The sequence below is a fragment of the Oratosquilla oratoria genome, chromosome 34 (genome assembly GCF_046742065.1).
Source record: "Oratosquilla oratoria isolate Oo_2021 chromosome 34, ASM4674206v1, whole genome shotgun sequence".
Lineage (NCBI taxonomy): Eukaryota > Metazoa > Arthropoda > Malacostraca > Stomatopoda > Squillidae > Oratosquilla > Oratosquilla oratoria.
This window is the reverse complement of record NC_134810.1, coordinates 10,041,992-10,062,133: the sequence shown is the minus strand read 5'-3', so window position 1 is coordinate 10,062,133 and position 20,142 is coordinate 10,041,992. Positions and strand designations below refer to the sequence as shown.

Genomic DNA, 20,142 nt, shown 5'->3' with positions numbered 1-20,142 from the left:
ACAGATTCAGTCAATATGCCTCTGAGATCCCCATGAACTGAACTGAATTGTGTGGCATCAATGTGAACAAATGTTATATGCACTGTATTGTGAAATTGTTTCCATCAGTTTCATGAAGTAGCAAGATGACAACTGCATGAAATGTATATTTTTAACAAAGATCGCTGGGATAAGTGAAACACTTTTCCTTTAAGTATTTCCTTCAGCTGAATAATATAGTTTGGCAGCAGACAAATAACTTTTGTAATTCAGGTCACAAGGAAAATTGGACTTTTTTTTTAATCTGTATACCAAGGACTTTCCCCCCCTTACCAGGGAGGTAGCCAAGTCCCACTCCCACCCACCATGTTCCCACCCATTCCACTACCATCCACCATCCTTTCCTCCCTCTTAGCTTCTCATGGATGATGGGTCATCCCTGTAGCCTGGCCACTTTATTTTTATCATAATGTTATTAAATTTAGTACATAGCTGTTACTTGATAACAATTGTTTATTGTTGTGGTCATGGTAAAGATGCCCTTTTAGGTTATTGACTGCATACTATAGAAACCTGGAAATAGGCTGAGATCACAAAACCAGCACACCAAGGCAGAACACCAAACTTCCACAGACCATCAACCCTACAGAGAAATCCCTCCATTGTTAAGCAAGAACTACACTAGCACATGTATGTTCACCCATGAATGACTTATAGGTCAGATACACAAGAATTTCAAATCTCCTGCAAGAGAAATCTGGTACAGTGGAATGATTGATGATCTTGTGATCATCCCTTTCCAGATGTCATATATTCTTGATATAAGATTCAATTTACAATTTTATAGCCATGAGAAAGTGATCATTGAACCCAGTTTATGGTCTTCTACAGGAATGGAGTCAATGTGGAAGGAGCAGAACATCGTTATGTCGTGGAACTTATCAAGCAAGGTGGTGATGTCCTCAGGCTCACTGTTATCTCTGTTTCACAAAAGGTGGGTCTGTTCTTTCAGTTGTACAGTACTACCTCCTATTAACGGACTAAAAGGGGGGTAACGGTGTCCGTTGATGTGAATAATCCGTTGATTTGGAGTGGTTTTTGGGTGGCATAGTGATTGCACGCACTAAACAACAGCACCAAAAACACCGCAAACACAGCTAATTAATGTCCGTTAATGAGAGGTCTCACTGTATTTAATCTTCATTTACTTACATTTTGTTTGTAATGAGTGGCCTAGGGTAGAGAAGCATAATAAAACTAAAGGGCATATAGCAATGACAGAGAACAAAGAAAAAAATATTCCAATTCAATGTCATGTGTTGAAAAATAATGCTTTGATAATTCTTTACTATCCACTGAAACATTTCTAATGGTTTTACAGGAAGCTGAACGTCTGGAGCCAAGTGAAGAGACCTCAGGCTTTTCATATATTGACTATAGTGAAAAACGGTCACTGCCAATATCAATACCTGATTACTCTTATGTGGAAATGGGTGGGGAAAAGTTTGTAGTGTTTAATATATACATGGCTGGACGCCACTTGTGCTCACGTCGTTACCGAGAGTTCGCCAATCTACATAATAATCTCAAGAGGGAATTTATGGACTTCAACTTTCCAAAGCTTCCTGGGAAATGGCCATTTTCGTAAGTAATTCTCCAAAAGATGGATATTTTGTTACTGGCATGAACCACTGGTAATCCTATTACATGTATATACCAAGGGATTTTTGCCCCTTATAAGGGAGGTAGCCAAAGTCAAAAGGCAAGTCCACTTCCACCCATCTCACCCCTGCCCATTCCACTTCCACTCACCATCTCTCCCTCCTCATCTTGGCTCCTCCCGGATGACGGGTCATCCCTGCATCTCACCCGTTGCCCTGGGTCAGAAGCAATGTAGCAAGACACAGCACATCCACAGCAAGACCACCTCTTTTAATCAGCAACTCCCCCTCCGACCCTTCAGGCTGCATCAAAATAACGTTCCCACATAACCACTCCCTAACCCCACTATTCTCCACCCACTCTCTTCCATGCATCACAGTGTCATCCATACACAGCCATTCTCTACTAATCCCTATCTTCTGCCTTCACCCATCCTTCTTTAACAGACATTCCCTTCTTGCTCAAAACCCCTTTCACTCCATCCAACCATCTCATCCTTAATCACCCCCTCATGTTCATTCCATCTACCTCTGCCTTCTACACTTCTTTTACTAATCATTCTTCACTCATTCTTTCCATGTGTCCAAGCCATCCCAATACTCTTTCATCATCCCCATCTCCCATCTCTTTTTCCACCCCTGCTTCCCTGCTCATTTCACACTATCCAACCTTGTAATCCCTACCATACTTCTCAGACATTTCATCTCAAACACATTTAAACTCTTCCTCTCTTAAGTTCCATGTCTCTACCCTATGCAGTGCTGTTGGCAAAATCACATCTTCATACAATCTCTTCTTAGCATTAATTCTAGAATGTCTGTTTCTCATTACACATTTTAATCCCCCCAAGGTACTTGTTTCACTCAATCTGCAATCTACCTCCACTTCCACTCCACCCTTTCCTGCCACATGCAACCCTAAGTACCAAAAGCTATCTTATTTTCTCCAGCCTCTTTCCCATAATACTCACATCCAAATTGCTGCCATCCTCTCCCCTAGTACATCTCATCACCTTACGTTTACCCACATTTACCTTCAACTTTTTCCTCTTGCAGACCTTCCCGAACTCTCTCACCAGCTTCCTTAATCCCCCCTCTGATCCTGCCACAAACAGTATCACCAGCAGACAACAACTGGCTTACCTTCCACTTTTTTCCATTTTCTTTAACCATTTCCAATCCTCGACCCATTACCCTTGCATTTACCTCCTGCACCACCCCATCCATGTACATATTGAACAGCCATGGTGACATGACACATCTCTGGTGAAGACCCACCTTTACCTCAAACCACTCGCTCTCTCCGTTTCTAATTCTAACACAGGCTTTACTATTCTCATAAAAACTCTTGACTGCTCTTAACAGCTTTCATTTGATCCCATATGTCATCAAAACCTCCCAAAGTGCCTTCCTGTCCACCCAGTCCTAACCCTTTTCCAAATCGTAAAGGCCCAAAAATCATCCTAGCCCTTTGCTAAAACTTTTTTACATATCTCACCACAAAAATCTGATCCATGCAACCCCTATCTTTCCTAAACCCTCTCTGTTCCTCACGTCTCGGTTTCTCTCCTAATCCTCTCGATCAAAACCCTCTCATAAGCCTTCCCAACTACACTTGACAAACTAGTCCCTCTGAAACTACTACACTCACATTCATCCCTTTTCCCATGTAAAGCAAAACTGAACAGGCACCATTCCAGTCCTCCCATAAACAAACATTAGGTAATCACATCAGCCAGTCCACCATCACTGTACCTCCCTTCTTCAAACACTGCATGACACCCATCTAACCCAGGTGCCTTATCTGCTCTTATCATTTTAATAACTGCTTTCACCTCATGTTTCTTCATTTCTCCACTATTTTCCTCATCCTTCACTGTCATTTTCTGAGCACATCCCACTGCAACCACAGTTCCCTCCCTATCCTCCTTCACATCTAGCAACTCCCTAAAATACTCTGCCCATCTTCCTCTTACCACTGCCTCTTCCGTTATCATCTCAAAATCTGTACCTTTTAACATCTCTACTTGATTCACTTCCCCTTCCTCTCTTATAATCCTTCCAAAACATCTTTATATTACTTTAAAAAGTTTGTCATATTTTTTACACATTTTAAATCTGCTCTCCTTTTTTCCACCTTTACCTTATCTTTTCTCTGTTTTTTTACCTCTCATATGTTCCTCTTATCCTTTATTGCAACTAGTCCGTGAATGCTTGTTTCTTCTCTTCTACAACCTTCTTTGCTTCATCATCCCACCACTCACTACCCTTCCTTGTATTCCCTCCCATCCTCCTTGTTCCACATACCATCATTGTACACCTTGTGACTCCCTGAAACATCCCCATTCCTCCTCCACTCCTACATCTACTCTATCCTCTACCTCCTCCCACTCTTCTCCCAGCTTCTTCCTGTACTCCTCCTTTTCCTTCTCATTTAAGTACTATACTCTAAGCACCTCCCTACCCTGTGTCACCCTGGCTGTTCAATTTACATAGATGGGGTGGTGCAAAAGGTAAATGTAAGGGTAGTGGGTCAGCAATTGGAGACGGTAAAAGAAAATAGAGAAAAGTGGGAGATAAGCCAGTTGTTGTTTGCTAATGACACTGTGCTTGTGGCAGGATCAGGGGAGGGATTTAGGAAGCTAGTGACAATTTGGGAAGGTGTGCGAAAGAAGGAAGTTGAAGATAAATGTGGATAAAAGTAAAGTGATGAGATGTACAAGAGGAGAAAGTGGCAGCAGACTGGAAGTGAGTATTAAGGGAGAGAGACTGGAGGAAGTGGATAGTTTTAGATACTTGGGTGCGAATGTGGCAGGAAAGGGAGGAATGGGGGTGGAGGTAGAATATAGATTGAGAGAAGTGAGTAAATGCCTTGGTGGATTTAAAAGTGTAATGAGAAACAGACATTTGGGAATGGATGCTAAGAGGAGATTGTATGAAGGAGTGATTGTGTCAACAGCACTGTATGGGGCAGAAACATGGAACATAAGAGAGGAAGAGAGTAGGAGTTTGAATATGTTTGAAATAAGGTGCCTGAGAAGTATGGTAAGGATTACTAGGCTGGATAGAATGAGAAATGAGGTGAGGAGGAGCACGGGGTGTAAAGGGAGTTGGGAGATAGGGTTGATGAAAGAGTATTAGGATGGTTTGGACACATGGAAAGAATGAGTGAAGAATGACTAGTAAAATAGGTATGGAAGGCAGAGGTGGAAGGAGTGAACATGAGGGGTCGACCTAGGATGAGATGGATGGATGGGGTAAAAGGGGCATTGAGAAAGAGGGGAATGTCTGTTGAGGAAGGATGGGAGAGGACAGAAGATAGGGGTGAATGGAGAATAGTTGTGTATGGATGATGCTGTGATGCATGAAAGGGAGTGGGTGGGGGATGAGGGAGTATGTATGAGAAATAAATTAACGCAGCCCAAAGGGATTTCTCCCCGTCTTCTCCTTTGCATAAAGGGATGGAGAGGGGGGTCGCCGATTTAATGAAGTGGCCTTGCTGTGGATGTGCTGTGTCTTGCGACACTGCTTCTGACCCAGGGCAGTGGACAAGATGCAGGGATGACCCATCATCTAGGAGATGCCAAGATAAGAGGGTTGTGGGGAGTGGAGTATGTAGGGGCTGGAATGGGTGGGAGTGGTTTCTATGCCTTTGTTTTTTGGCTACCTCCCTTGTAAGAGGGAAAAAGTGTTTGGTATATGTATGTACTTTTTCCAAACTCCATTATGCTACATTTTTTAGTGTTGAATTCCACTTCCCACTTCTGACTCCATTCCCAAACCCTATTTAGATCTCTCTGTAATGATTGACACTCAGTTTCAGTACTCACTTTCTTTAACATTTTTGCATCATCTGCAAAGAAACTCGTGTGACATTCCACTCCCTCGTCCATGTCGTTCACATAAATGGCAAACATTATTGGAGCCAGCACTGATCCTTGTGGGACTCTGCTAATTACCTCTTCCCAAGTAGTCTTATATCTGAGCACCACTCTCCTTTTTCTTCCATGCAGAAAGACCTCCATCCACTTCAGTAGTTTACCTTGTATCCCTCCTATGGTTTCCAGTTTTCTTAATATTTGTTTTTTGTGAGGGACTTTATCAAAAGCTTTTTGTAGATCTAGGAAAGCACAGTCGGCCCATCCATCCTTTTCCTGTATCATATCTAGTAATCTTAGTAAAAGCAGATCAAATTTGTGGTGCATGATCTTCCCTGTCTAAATCTCAATTTTCTTGGATTCAGTGTATTATGCTCCTCCAGATGTTTTATCCATCTACTTTTTATAACTTTTTCGCAGATTTTAGCTACTGTGCTCGTAAGGGAAACTGGTCTGTAATGTGTTGGGTCTTCTTTATTTCCTCCTTTATAAATTGGTATGATATCAGTATTTTTCCAGTGTTCTGGCATTTTTCCTTCTTTGAGTGAGCAACATATTTCTTTTAACCACTTCACTCCGGACTTAAATCTCGCGGGCAGCAGCCAATGCCAGCCGTACGACGTGTCGTAATAATTCTCGCATCATAAAATATAGTCACCGCTTATATCGATCGTTCTCTCTTTCACCAGCGAATTTTGAAAACCACAGAGAATGGGATTCAGGGCACATTTGGGAGAATGTAAAAACACAGGGGCGACTACAATAAATATAATCAAGACGCCGATATGGCAGCGTCGCGAATCCACTTGCTCCTCATGACGCCTACGTAGGCGGCACCGTATGGAAGGGGTTAATATACAATTTGCTATTCCATCTGGGCTGTATGATTTCCTGACATCCAGGTTCGTTATAAGATCAATTATATCCTTTGTGTTATTATTATTTCCTTCATGGGGGGATTTCACTACTCTCCCTTCAACCTGTTGTATTTTTTCTCTAGTAACTTCTGCCATTTTGGTATCTTCTGTGTATTTAGTGTTCCCTTGGCATAGTTTCACTATTTCCTATTTGTTTTTCAGTTTCCCATTTACATTTCTACAGAATAGTTTTGGCTGATCTTTACATTTATCTATTATGTCTTTCTCATAGTTACTTTTTTCTCCCCCTATGTATTTTTACGTATTCATTCCTTTGGTTAACACATAATTGCCACTTTCTATGTTTCCTGTCTTTTCTCTATTTCTTCCAAGCTTTGTCTATTATATCCTTTGCTTCACTGCACCTTCTATTAAACCAGCACTTTATGTACACCCATTCCTGTTTTTGCTTTGGTACATATTTCTCCACTCCTTTATAACTATTCATCAGAATCATCCATTTTTCTTCCACTTGTGTTTCCTGTTTGTAGAATTTTTCCCAGCTCACTTCAAGAATTTTTTTAAAGTTTCTCAAAGTCTGCTTTGCCATAAATCAGTCTATTCTTTCTGTATTTCACATTACTCTTTATATATATATTTCCGCCTCTAATTCTAACTTGTGTAGTATATGGTCACTTCGGAATTAGTGTCTTGTGAATTTTGTCTACTATTTCAGGTTGTGATGTAAATATTAAATCTAGTCTTGATGGTTCTTCATTATTTCCAAATCTAGTGCTTTCCTTTACCCATTGTGTCATTGTATGTTCCATGGTCATGTTGAGTAATACTTTTCCTCATTGATTCTCTCCACCCTTCACTGTCATCTCTTCCCAACATATTTCTTTGCAATTAAAGTCACCCATGAGTATTGTATTACTTCCATCCATCAGCATCTCATTTAATAAAGATTTAGTTTCATTTAACATTTTTTGGAGTAATCCTTCTCTGTCCAGGACCCTGTTTTTCGGGGCAAATAAATCACTGAAAATTTTCTGCTTTTCATGTCATTGTCTTCAACTCTTATGGTGATCATCCCTACCCTACAAGTATTCACTCCACATGTAATTTTCATCACATTTATTTTTTTCTTAACTAGGAACATGACTTTACTTTTTTTTTAGGAATGTACCCTGTGGGGCTACAGGGAGAAGGATGCCTGGTCCCAATCCCTGTTCCTTTTTTCTCACCTCTTACGATCCAAGTGAAAATACTTGGTGGCAGTATTTTTTTGCCCCCACCACAGGGGGGATGGGGGGTGAGGTAGTATGTGTGAGAAAAATTTGATGCAGCCCAAAGGGATTTCTCCCTGTCTTCTCCTTTTATGCATGGGGGGACGGAGAGGGGGGGTTGCCAATTTAATGAAGCGGCCTTGCTGTGGATGTGCTGTGATTTGCAACACTGCCTCTGACCCAGTGCAGTGGACAAGGTGCAGGGATAGCCCATCATCCAGGAGGTGCTAAGGTAAGAGGGAGGGTGGAGGGGAGTGGAATGTATTTAGGGATGGAATGGGTGGGAATGAATTTATGCCTTTTTCTTTTTGGCTACCTCCCTTGAAAGGGGAAAAAAGCCTTGGTATATGTATGTATGTAGGAACATGACTCCACCACCTTGTTTATCCTTCCTATTTTTAAGGCAGTGATTATATAACACTGGGTAAAAATTTTTTTTTTTTTTTTTTTTTTTTTTAAATCGTCCAGGGTTTTCCAGCGGAATTAGACTAATTGTGATGCTCTGAGTCCGAAAATGCCCTTGGTTTTTCTCAATCAGGTCAGGATTGTTCGCTACAGACATTTAAGAAAAAAACGATTTTTCGTCCAAAAACCCAATTTCTGCGGATCATAAAAATTCGTTTTTTCCGTTTTCCTGGGGAAATAAAAGTCAACGTATCCAAATTCATTCATTTTTTATATACTCGATTACATTTGATAAGCTTAATACATGTACATGAGCGTTACGTGACACAAAAGTTCGGAGTTCACGGCGTAAATCGCAGTTTCCTCGAATTCCGTGTGTGAGCAGCTGCTGGGTTGTCTCTCTTCAGCGACCAGCAGTAGTCCGCGAGCATGACTGCGTCCCACCTCCCCTGGTACCTCTCCTCCATTTGACGCATGTCCTGATGGAACCTTTCTCCCTGCTCGTCGCTGACCGCACCAAGGTTTTCAGGAAACTTCTCCATGTGTGAGAACAGGAAATGCATCTTTATACTCATCAAACACCCAAGGTTTTGGAAGTTCTTTATCATGCTGTTGATGAGTGTGGCGTGGTTTGCTGCCTTCTTGTTCCCCAGGAAGTTGTTCACCACCTGCACAAACGACCTCCAGGCGGCGCACTCTAGCGTGTTCATGGAGTTTTCGAACTCTGTGTCCTTGATGAGCTGCCGTATCTGTGGGCCATCGAAAATGCCGGCCTTCAGCTTCTCAATGGTCACTCCAGGGAAGGCTCGCCACAGGTAGTTGAAGCACCTCCCATCCTTGTCCAGAGCGTGCGTGAACTGTTTCATTAACCACTTCAATACGGGACTTAAATCTCGCGGGCAGCAACCAATGCCAGACGTATGACGTAACGAAATAATATTCGCATCATAAAATATAGTCGCCGCTTATATCGATCGTTCTCTCTTTCACCCGCGAATTTTGAAAACCACAGAGAATGGGATTCAGGTCGCATTTGGGAGAATGTAAAAACACAGGGGCGACTACAATAAATATAATCAAGACGCCGATATGGCAGCGTCGCGAATCCACTTGCTCCTCATGACGCCTACGTGTGCGGCACCGTATGGAAGGGGTTAACCCAAGCTTGATGTGAAGCGGTGGGAACAAAATCTTTTCCCGGTCAACAAGAGGTTCGTTTATGATGTTGCTCGCCCCAGGTACTAACTGCTCTCGCACCGGCCACTCTTTCTTCACATAGTGGTGGGCTCTGTCTCGACTGTCCCACTTACATATAAAGCATGGGTACTTTGTGTACCCGGACTGCTGACCAAGTAGAAAGTTCACCATCTTAAGGTCGACGCAGATGAGCCATTGGTGCTGCTCATATTGGATTTTGTCGAGCACGTACTTGACTGCTTTATATTTCTCTTTGAGAGTTGTGGAGTGCGCAAGAGGAATTGAGGCGAACTCGTTCCCGTTGTGGATGAGCACACTCTTCAAAGAGCGCTTGCTACTGTCTATGAAGAGTCGCCAATCTCTCGGATCATATTGAGGAGCGCCGAGTTTAACAAGAAGACCGGTGACATCTCGGCAGTACACGAGGTCTTCCTCCTGGCAGAAGTAGCCCATGTAGTCCTGATGCCTTCTACGAAAGAACGTGATACGCGCGTCCTCGCCGAGTAGATTTTTCTCTTTGAGTCTGGAGGCCAACAGCTCGGCGGAAGTCTTCGACAAGCTGAGATCCCGAACCAGATCATTAAGCTCACATTGTGAAAAGGGCTGCGGACCATCTTGTGTTTCATACTCTTCTTCTGTATCTCCTCCCTCATATGCAGTGGTGGCCTTGTCGTCGCTGTCAGGAAGCTCTCTGCACGCTGGTACAGGAAGTTCTTCGCAGTGAGCAACTGGACGGCGGGCAGATGGTAGGTCGGGGTACTGGAGGCTGCTCCGATTCTTCCGGTTGATGCCAGTAGTATTGATGGCGCAGAAGTAACAATCCGATTCATGGTCAGACGGCTCCCTCCAAATCATCGGAATCCCAAACTTCAGTGAAGTTTTCGTGCCCTTCGTCCACCGCCGGAGGTATTCCACGCACGTCATGCACACCGTGTGCGGTGCCCAGGACTTATCTTGGTCACCCAGCTTGACTTGAAAGTAAGCCTGGTATGCACGCTTCACAAAGCTTGTGATGCTCTTCCTGTGCATTGACAGCGTGTATTCTCCACAAATGTAGCAGAAAATGTCAGGATTATTTCTGAATGACCGTCACGCCGAAGCCATATCAATACCCTGAAAAGAAAGAAATAAGTCAATTAGTCAATTTCAAACAGAAACACACCAGAAGCAACCATTTATATATGAATAATTCGCTATATTCTTCAAGAAAAATAGGATTGAACTCAAAACCCTTCAAATTATCATATGTATAGCTCGTCAGGTAGGCCTATGGCTGTATCTCAAAAAGTTGACCTGATTGAGCAAAACCAATGTGATATTTGGACTCAGAACACCAAAATTAGTCTAAATCAGCTGAGAAACCCCAGGCGATTTTTTGGCTGTTACCCAGTGTAATCAATGTCCAACACTGAATGATGCTGTGATGCATGGGAGTGGGTAGGGGATGGGGAGTGAGAGAGTATTTACCTATTTGTATTTTGCGGGGTAGTGCGAGAGGTAAATGCAAGGGTAGTGGGTCAGGGATTGGAGATGGTTAAAGAAAATGGAGAAAAGTGGGAGGTGAGCCAGCTGTTGTTTGCTGACGACACTGCGCTTGTGGCAGGATCGGAGGAGGGACTGAGGAAGTTGGTGACAGAGTTTGGGAGAGTATGTGATAGAAGAAAGGTAAAGATAAATGTGGGTTAAAGGAAGGTGATGAGATGTACAAGGGGTGAAAGTGGCAGTAGACTGGAAGTGAGCATTAAGGGAGAGCGACTGGAGGAAGTGGATAGTTTTAGATACTTGGGTGAAAATGTGGCAGGAAAAGGTGGAGGTAGAATGTAGATTGAGAGAAGCGAGTAAATGCCTTGGTGGATTAAAAAGTGTAATGAGGAATAGACATTTGGGAATGGGTGCTAAGAGGAGACTGTATGAAGGAGTGATTGTGCCAACAGCACTGTATGGGGCAGAAACATGGAACATAAGAGAGGAAGAGAGAAGGAGTTTGAATGTGTTTGAAATGAGGTGTCTGAGAAGTATGATGGGGGTTACTAGGCTAGAGTGAGAAATGAGGAGGTGAGGAGAAGAACGGGGTTGGAAAGGGAGTTGGGAGACATGGAAAGAATGAGTGAAGAAAGACTAATAAAAGAGGTATGGAAGGCAGATGTGGAGGGAATGAACATGAGGGGACGTCCTAGGATGAGGTGGATGGATGGGGTGAAGGGTGCTTTGGGGAAGAGGGGAATGTCTGTTGAGGAAGGACGGGAGAGGACGGAAGACAGGGGTGAATGGAGAATGGTTGTATATGGATGATGTGATGCATGGGGTGGAATGGATGGGGGGTGAGGTAGTATGTGTGAGCAAAATTGGACGCAGACCGAAGGGATTTCTCCCCGTCTTCTCCTTTTATGCATTGGGGGGACGGAGAGGGGGGGTTGCCGATTTAATGAAGCGGCCTTGCTGTGGATGTGCTGTGTCTGGCGACCCAGTGCAGTGGACAAGGTGCAGGGATGACCCGTCATCCAGGAGGTGCTAAGATAAGAGGGAGGGTGGAGGGGTGTGGAGTGTATTCAGGGATGGAATGGGTGGGAATGATTTTATGCCTTTTCCTTTTTGGCTACATTCCTTGTAAGGGGGAAAAAGCCTTGGTATATGTATGTGTATTTTTCGGGAGAAGAGTTATTCTCATAGTGACCCGCAGTTGTATCTTTCCGCATGCAGGTCTTTCTTAAAATCATGTATAGTTTTAGCACTCAGTGTTTCCTCTTTCAATTTTTTCCATGTATCTATTATTCTGTGTGAGAAGCTTTTTTTTTTTTTTTTTTTTCCTTCAGATCTCCTCTGTAACTGTCTTAAATTTCTTCTCATGTCCTGTATTTCATCTGTCCCATTTTAGTAGGTCCTCCCTGTCAAGGATTTCCATCCCTTTCATAATACTGTAGATGGTGAAACCTGTGAAAAGTCTAGGGTAAACTTACTCACCATGGTAAATATAACAAAAGAAAAAATTAAAAGGTGATTAGAGAAACTCAAAGTTAATAAAACACCAGGGCCTGATGGTTGGCATCCAAGAATCTTAACCCATTCAACTCCGATGACAAGATGTCTTGTCATTTGGTCAAATAAAACAAAAAATCATAATAAAACAACAAAATGTTTGATGATCAAACAGCACCAGAAAAATATGACGTCATCAGTACTCCTCGAGGAGGACTGATGACGTCATATTTTTCTGGTGCTGTTTGATCAAACATTTTGTTGTTTTATTATGATTTTTTGTTTTATTTGACCAAATGACAAGACATCTTGTCATCGGAGTTGAATGGGTTAAAGGAAATGAAAAATGAGATTGTTGTTCCATTAGAATTTATTTTCAAGAAATCCATCATATCCAGAGATATCCCAAGAGAATGGAAGCTTGCTAACTTTACTCCCATATTCAAAAAAGGTGACAAAATGAAACCAAATAACTATAGGCCTATAAGTTTGACTTCAATTGTAGGAAAAATAATGGAAACTATCATCAAAGATGCTATCGAACATCACTTAGAAAGTAACCGTTTGATAAATGATAGCCAGCATGGTTTCAGACGGAAACGTTCTTGCGTGACTAACTTACTCGAATTCTACAACACAGTTATATTGAATTATGACAAAAGAAACAATATAGATTTAATATATCTAGACTTTACAAAAGCTTTTGATACTGTCCCACACAGAAGACTACTCACTAAATTAGCTTCACATGGAATAAGTGGTAGCCTATTAAGTTGGACTAGTAATTGATTGAATGATCGAAAACAGAGAGTTGTTTTAAATGGAAAAACTTCTGGATGGAAAAATGTTACAAGTGGAGTTCCTCAGGGTTCTGTTCTTGGGCCACTTCTATTCATAGTATATATAAATGATATAGACCATGGACTAAAATCTACTGTTTCCAAATTTGCTGATGATACAAAACTGTGCGGAATGGCAAATGATCACTTAAATCAATTAGATATTCAAGAAGATTTAGATATATTACAGCAATGGTCTGAAAAGTGGCTAATGAAATTTAACACAAGTAAATGCAAGGTAATGTACATAGGTAAAAATAACAGTAAGTACGATTACAAGTTATTTGGAAATTCGTTAACAAAAGTGGATAGTGAAAAAGATCTCTGCGTAATTATCAGTAACGATCTCAAATCATCCAAGCAGTGTATTTCAGCCTCTGAGAAAGCAAATAAGATTCTAGGACTGATTGCGCGATCTTTTGATTTCAAAAGTCCATCACTCGTTGACAAGCTATATAAATTGTTAGTTCGTCAACATTTGGAATATGCTGTTTCTGTATGGTCACCGAATCTCATTAAAGACATTGACAGACTGGAAAAAGTACAACGGCGAGCCACAAAACTGATTCCAAATATAAAAAATAAATCATATGAAAATCGACTAAAACATATGAATCTGTTTTCCCTAAAAAAGCGTAGACTCAGAGGTGACTTGATACAGGTCTTTAAAATTCTAAAGGGAATTGACAACATCAAAAGTGACAAAATTTTCACATTGAATGAGAATCAGACAAGAAACAATGGTCTCAAACTGTCTGGAAATAGATTCAATTTGGAAATAGAAACAATTTTGCCAACCGTGTAGTTAATGAATGGAATAAACTTCCTGCACAGGTAGTGCAATATAGTTCAGTTTGAAGCTTTAAAAATCATTTAGATAAACACCTAAGCAAGATGCTGTAATGATTGTAATTTATTTCATATTGTTTTTGTTTTGTTATCATTTGTCTGTTCTGATTTTCATTTATTATTAGTTATATGTCAATTCATTATTATTTACTATTTACCTGTTTATTATCTAACTATACCTATGCATTTATTTATGTATTTTATTTGTTATTTACATTATTATAGTTTTTATTTATTAATTTATTATTATGATTTTTTTTTCGCATCCGACCTAGATATGGACCAAAAGGTCTCCTGTCGGCATGCTCCGCCTTTGTAATCCTTTATCAAATTACCTCTTTCTCTTCTTTGTTCCAGAATTGATAAGTTTAGTTTGTGTTGGTGCCATCTTTGCCATTGCTCTTTGAATTCTTTCTAGTTTCTTTATATTTTGACACAGCCCAAAGGGATTTCTCCCCATCTTCTCTTTCTGCATGGAGATGGAGAGGGGGGTCGCTGATTAAATAAAGTGGCATTGCTGTGGATGTGCTGTGTCTTGCTACATTGCTTCTGACCCAGGACAGTGGATTAGATGCTGGGATGACCCATCATCCAGGAGGAGCCAAGATAAGAGGGAGGGAGTGAGTGGGAGTGGAATATATGGGGATGCCTTTGTTCTTTGGCTACCTCCCTTGTAAGGGGTAAATGGCCATTGGTATATGCCACACCCACACACATTAAAAGACTCAAACCCTAGGGTTTTGTTGGAAAACTTCTCCCAGACCCTCTTATGCCTTGACTTGTTTTAGCAATTTACCTTTAAGGGCTACAGAGTAGGATGTCAAGTCTTATCCTCCATCCTGTTTTAGTCTCCTTGTACAACCCAAGTGGGAACCTGAGGAAATTTCATATGTTTTGTTTTTGTTGATCTATATACCCAGAAACTTTTTCTCCCTTACAAGGGAGATAGCCAGCCAAAGCATGCACCCACCCCCACCCATCCCACTTCCATCTGTCATCCATTTACCTTTTATCATAGCTCCTATTGGATGAAGGGTCATCCCTGTTTGCTTACTGCCTGAGTCAGAAGCAATACAGGAAGACATGGCACATCCACAGCAGGGCCAGCTGCTTCATTTGCATGGTGACCTTCCCTCCTCATCCCCTTATGCAAATATAGAAAAGACAAGTAGAAATCTCTGTAGGCCATGCCATTTTATTTTCTATTCATAATCATTCTCCACTCACACCTATCTCTTGCCTTTTCCATTCCCTGGTCAACAGACATACCTCTTATACTCCAAGGTCCTGTTTCGCAGTCCATCCATCTCATTCTTGTTCTACTCCTCAGGTTCACTCCATCCACCTCTACTGTCCACACAGTTATTGGTAATATTTCTTCATTCATTCTTTCCATGTGCCCAACCACCTTGCATTCTTTCATAAGCCCTGTTTGCCAGCTCCCTTTCCACCCCCATTGTCCTCCTCACCTCATTTCTCAATCTGTCCAACCATGTAACCTTTACCCTATTTTTCAGTCACTTCATCTCAAACACATTTAAATTTCTCCTCTCTCTCCCTCTGCTCTCCTTCCCACTCTCACCCTCTTCCCCTCTCTCTCCCCCTCATCCTCTCCTTCTCTCAACACTTTTCCATCTCTCTCCCCCTCATCTCTCTCTCTCTCTATCTCTCTTTTATCTCTAACTCTCCCTAAATATATCTCTTTTGTGTCTCCTAAGTTTCAATTTGGGTGTAAAATTAATTCTATTTTGGAACACTTGATATAGTTATGCAGGATGGTGGGTGAGGGCCAAACAATATTTCCATCCCCGAGTTCTGAGAGGGTAAGGGTAGTGTTAGTGGGTCTTGCTGTGGGTATATGTTTTGACTTGGTTCCCCCTTATAAGGGCAATTTAAACCTGTGAATATTTATACTTGTATATACAGCTGAAATATTTATAACATGTTCGCAGATTGTCAGAACAGCAGTTGGACGGACGAAGGCGGGGATTAGAACTGTACTTGGAAAAAGTGTGTGCTGTAAGAGTCATTGCAGAGAGCGATGTTATGCAGGACTTCCTAAATGACACCGATGACCTGCAGGTAGGTTTATCAACCTTGAAGGGGCTGAAATATCTTTTGCTAATCTGAAGTTGGGAGGCTCCCCTACAGTTGAATACAATCATCAGCTGATGACCAGAATCAGTCAATTGTTCAATCCACTGGCCCAGTTCTCTCTTGCATAGAGACCTGCAGCCCACAGGAATCTGGCCATGGCCAATCCATACTTCACTCGGTTGTTGTTGTTGTCGTTCCCTAGACTGTCCGAGCAGTCCCGTCTCCCCAAGGAATGCCACAGCTGAAACTGGGTTTTCCCACAAATCCTTTATAGAGTGTATGTTGTGTTGTTTGCGTGCATGATTGTGTATAATGCAGTCTTCCATTATGTGTTGTATGGTATGGGGTGAAGTGTTACATCCTGGGCAGCTGTTCACAATGATCCAGCCTCTTCTGATAGCTTAGAAGTGCTGGGTGGTGGCCACACCGCAGTCTGGCCAAGTGGACTCTGTCCTTTCGTGGGAGAGAGGATTCAGAAGGGTGGATATCAGGGGGTCTGGCATGCAGCAATGTGTTGTCTTTCAGTGTGTTAATGGAGCAGTGAGTGATATGATTATGAATATGTTTCCGGAGGCTGGTATTTGGTGGTTGTGGAGGAAGAGAAGAGAGTATCTGTGTGTGATACAGGTCTTTGGGTGTTGTTTTAATGTTTCTTGGTGTGTGTGGGTGTTCTGCTATGTAGTGTAGCAGGTGTGATGTGTTTGTGGTGGCTGCAGCAAGTGTTTGTGTGCCTCTCATGTCGAGGTGGTCCTTGACTTTGAGGACTTTTGTTTCATGGTGTAAATGGTCTGTAGGTGTTGTATTTGTGCAGCCTGTAATTGTTTTTAGTGCTTTGTTTTGTATGATTTGAAGGGTGTTGTGGTGTGTCTCACTGAGATTAGGAGCCCATGCAGGACTCGCATAATTCATCACTGAGTGTATGCATTGTTTGTATATTGTTGTATTAGTTTCTTTGTTTTGTCCAAATGTTGTTCCAGTGATTGACTTAAGTGCGTTAAGTCTAGATGTGCACTTGTTTTTTATGTTTGTGATGTGTTGTTTGAAAGACATGGATGTATCATATGTTACACCAAGAATTTTCGGTGTGTTTGTGTGTGGTATTAGAGTGTTGTTGATGTAGAGATGAGGTACGTATTTGTGTTCTTTTGTCCAGTTGGTGAGAAGTGTTGCTGTAGATTTGGTTGGAGCTATTTTGAGTCTGTTTGTGATGAACCATGTGTTGAGTGTGTCAAGGTATGGCTGGATTATTTCTGCAGCTTTGTCTGTGTTACGATGTGTGCATGTGATTGTTATGTCGTCTGCGTAGGAAGAGATTTGTATTTCTGAGGTGTCTGGTGTGGGTAAGTCATGCATGTATAGATTAAAGAGCGTGGGGGATAGAACAGAGCCCTGTGGTACTCCATTCTTAATATTTTTGATGTGCGATGATTGGCCATTATATGACACATAAGCATTCCTACCTGCTAGATAATTGGCCAGCCATCTTTTGTTGTTATTGTGCATGTCTGTGTTATATATTTTATTTGTTAGGCTATGGCGGGGGATAGCATAAAAAACTTTACTAAAGTCTAATGTTATAAGAAGTGTTCTGTGGTGGGGCCTATCTGAATTGATGCCATCTAAAATTCTTTGTGTGAGGTTTATCAGAAGAGTATTTGTGGAGTGTAGTGGCCTAAAACCGTGTTTTGAGTCAGCAAGGGGAATATGTGGTGTGACAAGTTGAAGTATTAGAGGTTCAATGACTTTAGAGGGGGTGCAGAGAAGTGTGATTGGGCGGTGCGATGTTAGGATTGTTGGGTCTTTGTTCGGTTTTGGAATGGTGATTATTTTACCATGCTTCCAGATGTCGGGTATAGTGAATAGCTGTAGTTTGCAATGTTTGTGAGTGTGTGTATACCTTGAGGTCCAATGTGTTTTAGGTGGATGTTACTTATGTATCAGGGCCACAGGCAGATTAGTGCTTGAGATTATGTTTATGTGTTTTGTCTGACTGTCTGAAGGGTGTATAGTCTGAGTCTATGGGAAAGTCTTTCTTACGTCGAATATTGCGTCGGTCGTCAGGGTGGGAAGTGAGATGGCTTGTCTGTGAAAAATGATTTATGAGTGTGTTTGCTTGTTGTCTGTTTGAGGGTAGATTGTCTGTTGTTGTGATTATTGCTGGGTGAGAGCGTGTTGTGTTACTGTTGGATAGTGTAATGCTGTTGAGTGTTTTGTACAATTTGCTGGTGTTTGTTTTGTGATCAAGTGTATTGATAAAGTTTTGCCAATTTTGTGTTTTTTGTTTGTGTATTTTATTGGCAATCACAGTGTTTAGTGTTTGTATTTGGTCTGCTATGTTTTGAGGGATAGGTGTGGGGGTATTGTGTTTAAGTGTGTCTCGTTGTCTGATGAGGCCTTGGATTTCTGGTGTGAAGTTGGGGTTGTGTGATTGTCTGTTGCCTCTAGGGATGTATCTCTTGTCTGCGTTTTGTATGATTGTATTAAAAGCATGCACAGCATTGTTTATGTTTGTGATTGGTGCACTGTTAAGTGTTTCAAAATGTTCTGTCTCTTCAGTAAAAGCTTCCCAGTTAGCTCTCTTGTAATTGGTGTATGTGTGTCTGTGGCCAACTGGGGTGTATCTTGTTTTGGTGGTGATGATGATTGGAAGGTGGTCAGAACCAAGGGTTCCAACAACTCTCCATGATGTTGGGGTTAGGCAGGGGTAGCAAAAGGTGATATCAGGAGAGGAGGGAGTGTAGAGGGCTTGGTGTGGGATATGTGTATGATTATGTGTGTTGTTCATGATAGTCAATGAGTCAAACTGAGTCTGTATATCAAGCCCTCTGTCTGTGTCAGGGTTGTCGACAAACCAGGCCGACGACTTGGCATTGAAGTCGCCACCCATGATCAGGTTGGGGATTGAGGCTAGTTGGCTAAATTGAGGCCTGAAGGTGGTTGGAACTGTGGGGAATGATTGGGGGGAATGTACATGTTAACTATTGTCAGTATTGATTTGTTGCCTGTGCGGATTCGAATGGATTGGATTTCTGTAGTGTTATCTGTGGTAGGGAGGAGAATTTTGGTTGTGGCACTTGTGTCCACAAAACAGATGGAGTGGTGGATCAGGGTGATGAGTCCACCGCCATTGCTGTCGGTCCGGTCATGTCTGATGGTGGTGTAATTATGAAATGATGGTGTTTTGTGTGAGTGTCTTAGTTTTGTTTCTTGTATAATTAGAATGTGTATGTTGTGTTGTTTAAGAAAGTGTTCGAGTTCATGTTTTTTCGTGTTAATACTGTCAATGTTGTGTTGTGATATGTTGATGTTGTGTGTTCTGTATGTGTAGTATGTTGCTGTTTGGGGTTGAGGTTGGGGTGTTAATGGGGAAGGTATAGGATTGGGTTAGAGGGGGGGAAAGGAGAGATTAGGGACAAAGGAAGGGGAGTATTGATCGGGGTTAACCACTTCAGTACGGAACTTAAATCTCGCGGGCAGCAGCCAATGCCAGCCGTACGACGTGTCGTAATAATACTCGCATCATAAAATATAGTCACCGCTTATATCGATCGTTCTCTCTTTCACCCGCGAATTTTGAAAACCACAGAGAATGGGATTCAGGGCACATTTGAGAGAATGTAAAAACACAGGGGCGACTACAATAAATATAATCAAGACGCCGATATGGCAGCGTCGCGAATCCACTTGCTCCTCATGACGCCTACGTGTGCGGCACCGAATGGAAGGGGTTAAGGGCGAAGGGAAATTGGGAGTGGGTAAGGGTGCTGGCTGTGGTTGAGGAGGTGGGAGTGGGGTTATTGGAGGGCAGGTAGAACATGTCCAAGTGTTTGTGTATTGGTTTGTGTCAGCAAGTGTTGTACAAGTGAGGTGGGCCCAGTTTTTGCACATATTGCACTGAACTGAGCCCTTTGTCTGTCTGCTAGAGGTAATGGGTTTAGAGCATATTGGGCATGTGTATTTTGTGGTGGACCCAGGATTGCTCTCTACAGCTCCGGCTAAAAGTAGAAGAAGGGGTGATCGCTGGAGAATCATCCCTCGGTGCAGAAAAAACGTAATAGTGCATGTTGTAAAAAAGGATTGTGGTACTCCCCAAGGCAGTCGTAGCTCCTCTTGAG

The 20,142-nt window shown here is 42.1% G+C and overlaps 1 protein-coding gene across 3 annotated transcripts in view; it reads left to right on the top strand.

Annotated features, from left to right (window-relative positions):
• Snx27 (sorting nexin 27) overlaps positions 1-20,142 on the top strand; it is a 131,527-nt gene that overhangs the window by 24,260 nt on the left and 87,125 nt on the right. For 2 of the 3 annotated variants that reach the window (XM_076173101.1, XM_076173100.1), the window contains exons 2-4: positions 871-973; positions 1,361-1,623; positions 15,883-16,012. In XM_076173101.1, the coding sequence (XP_076029216.1) occupies positions 871-973; positions 1,361-1,623; positions 15,883-16,012 (496 nt within the window). Of the gene's footprint in view, positions 1-527; positions 670-870; positions 974-1,360; positions 1,624-15,882; positions 16,013-20,142 lie in introns of all 3 variants that reach the window. The other variant, XM_076173102.1, reaches the window with a different exon arrangement.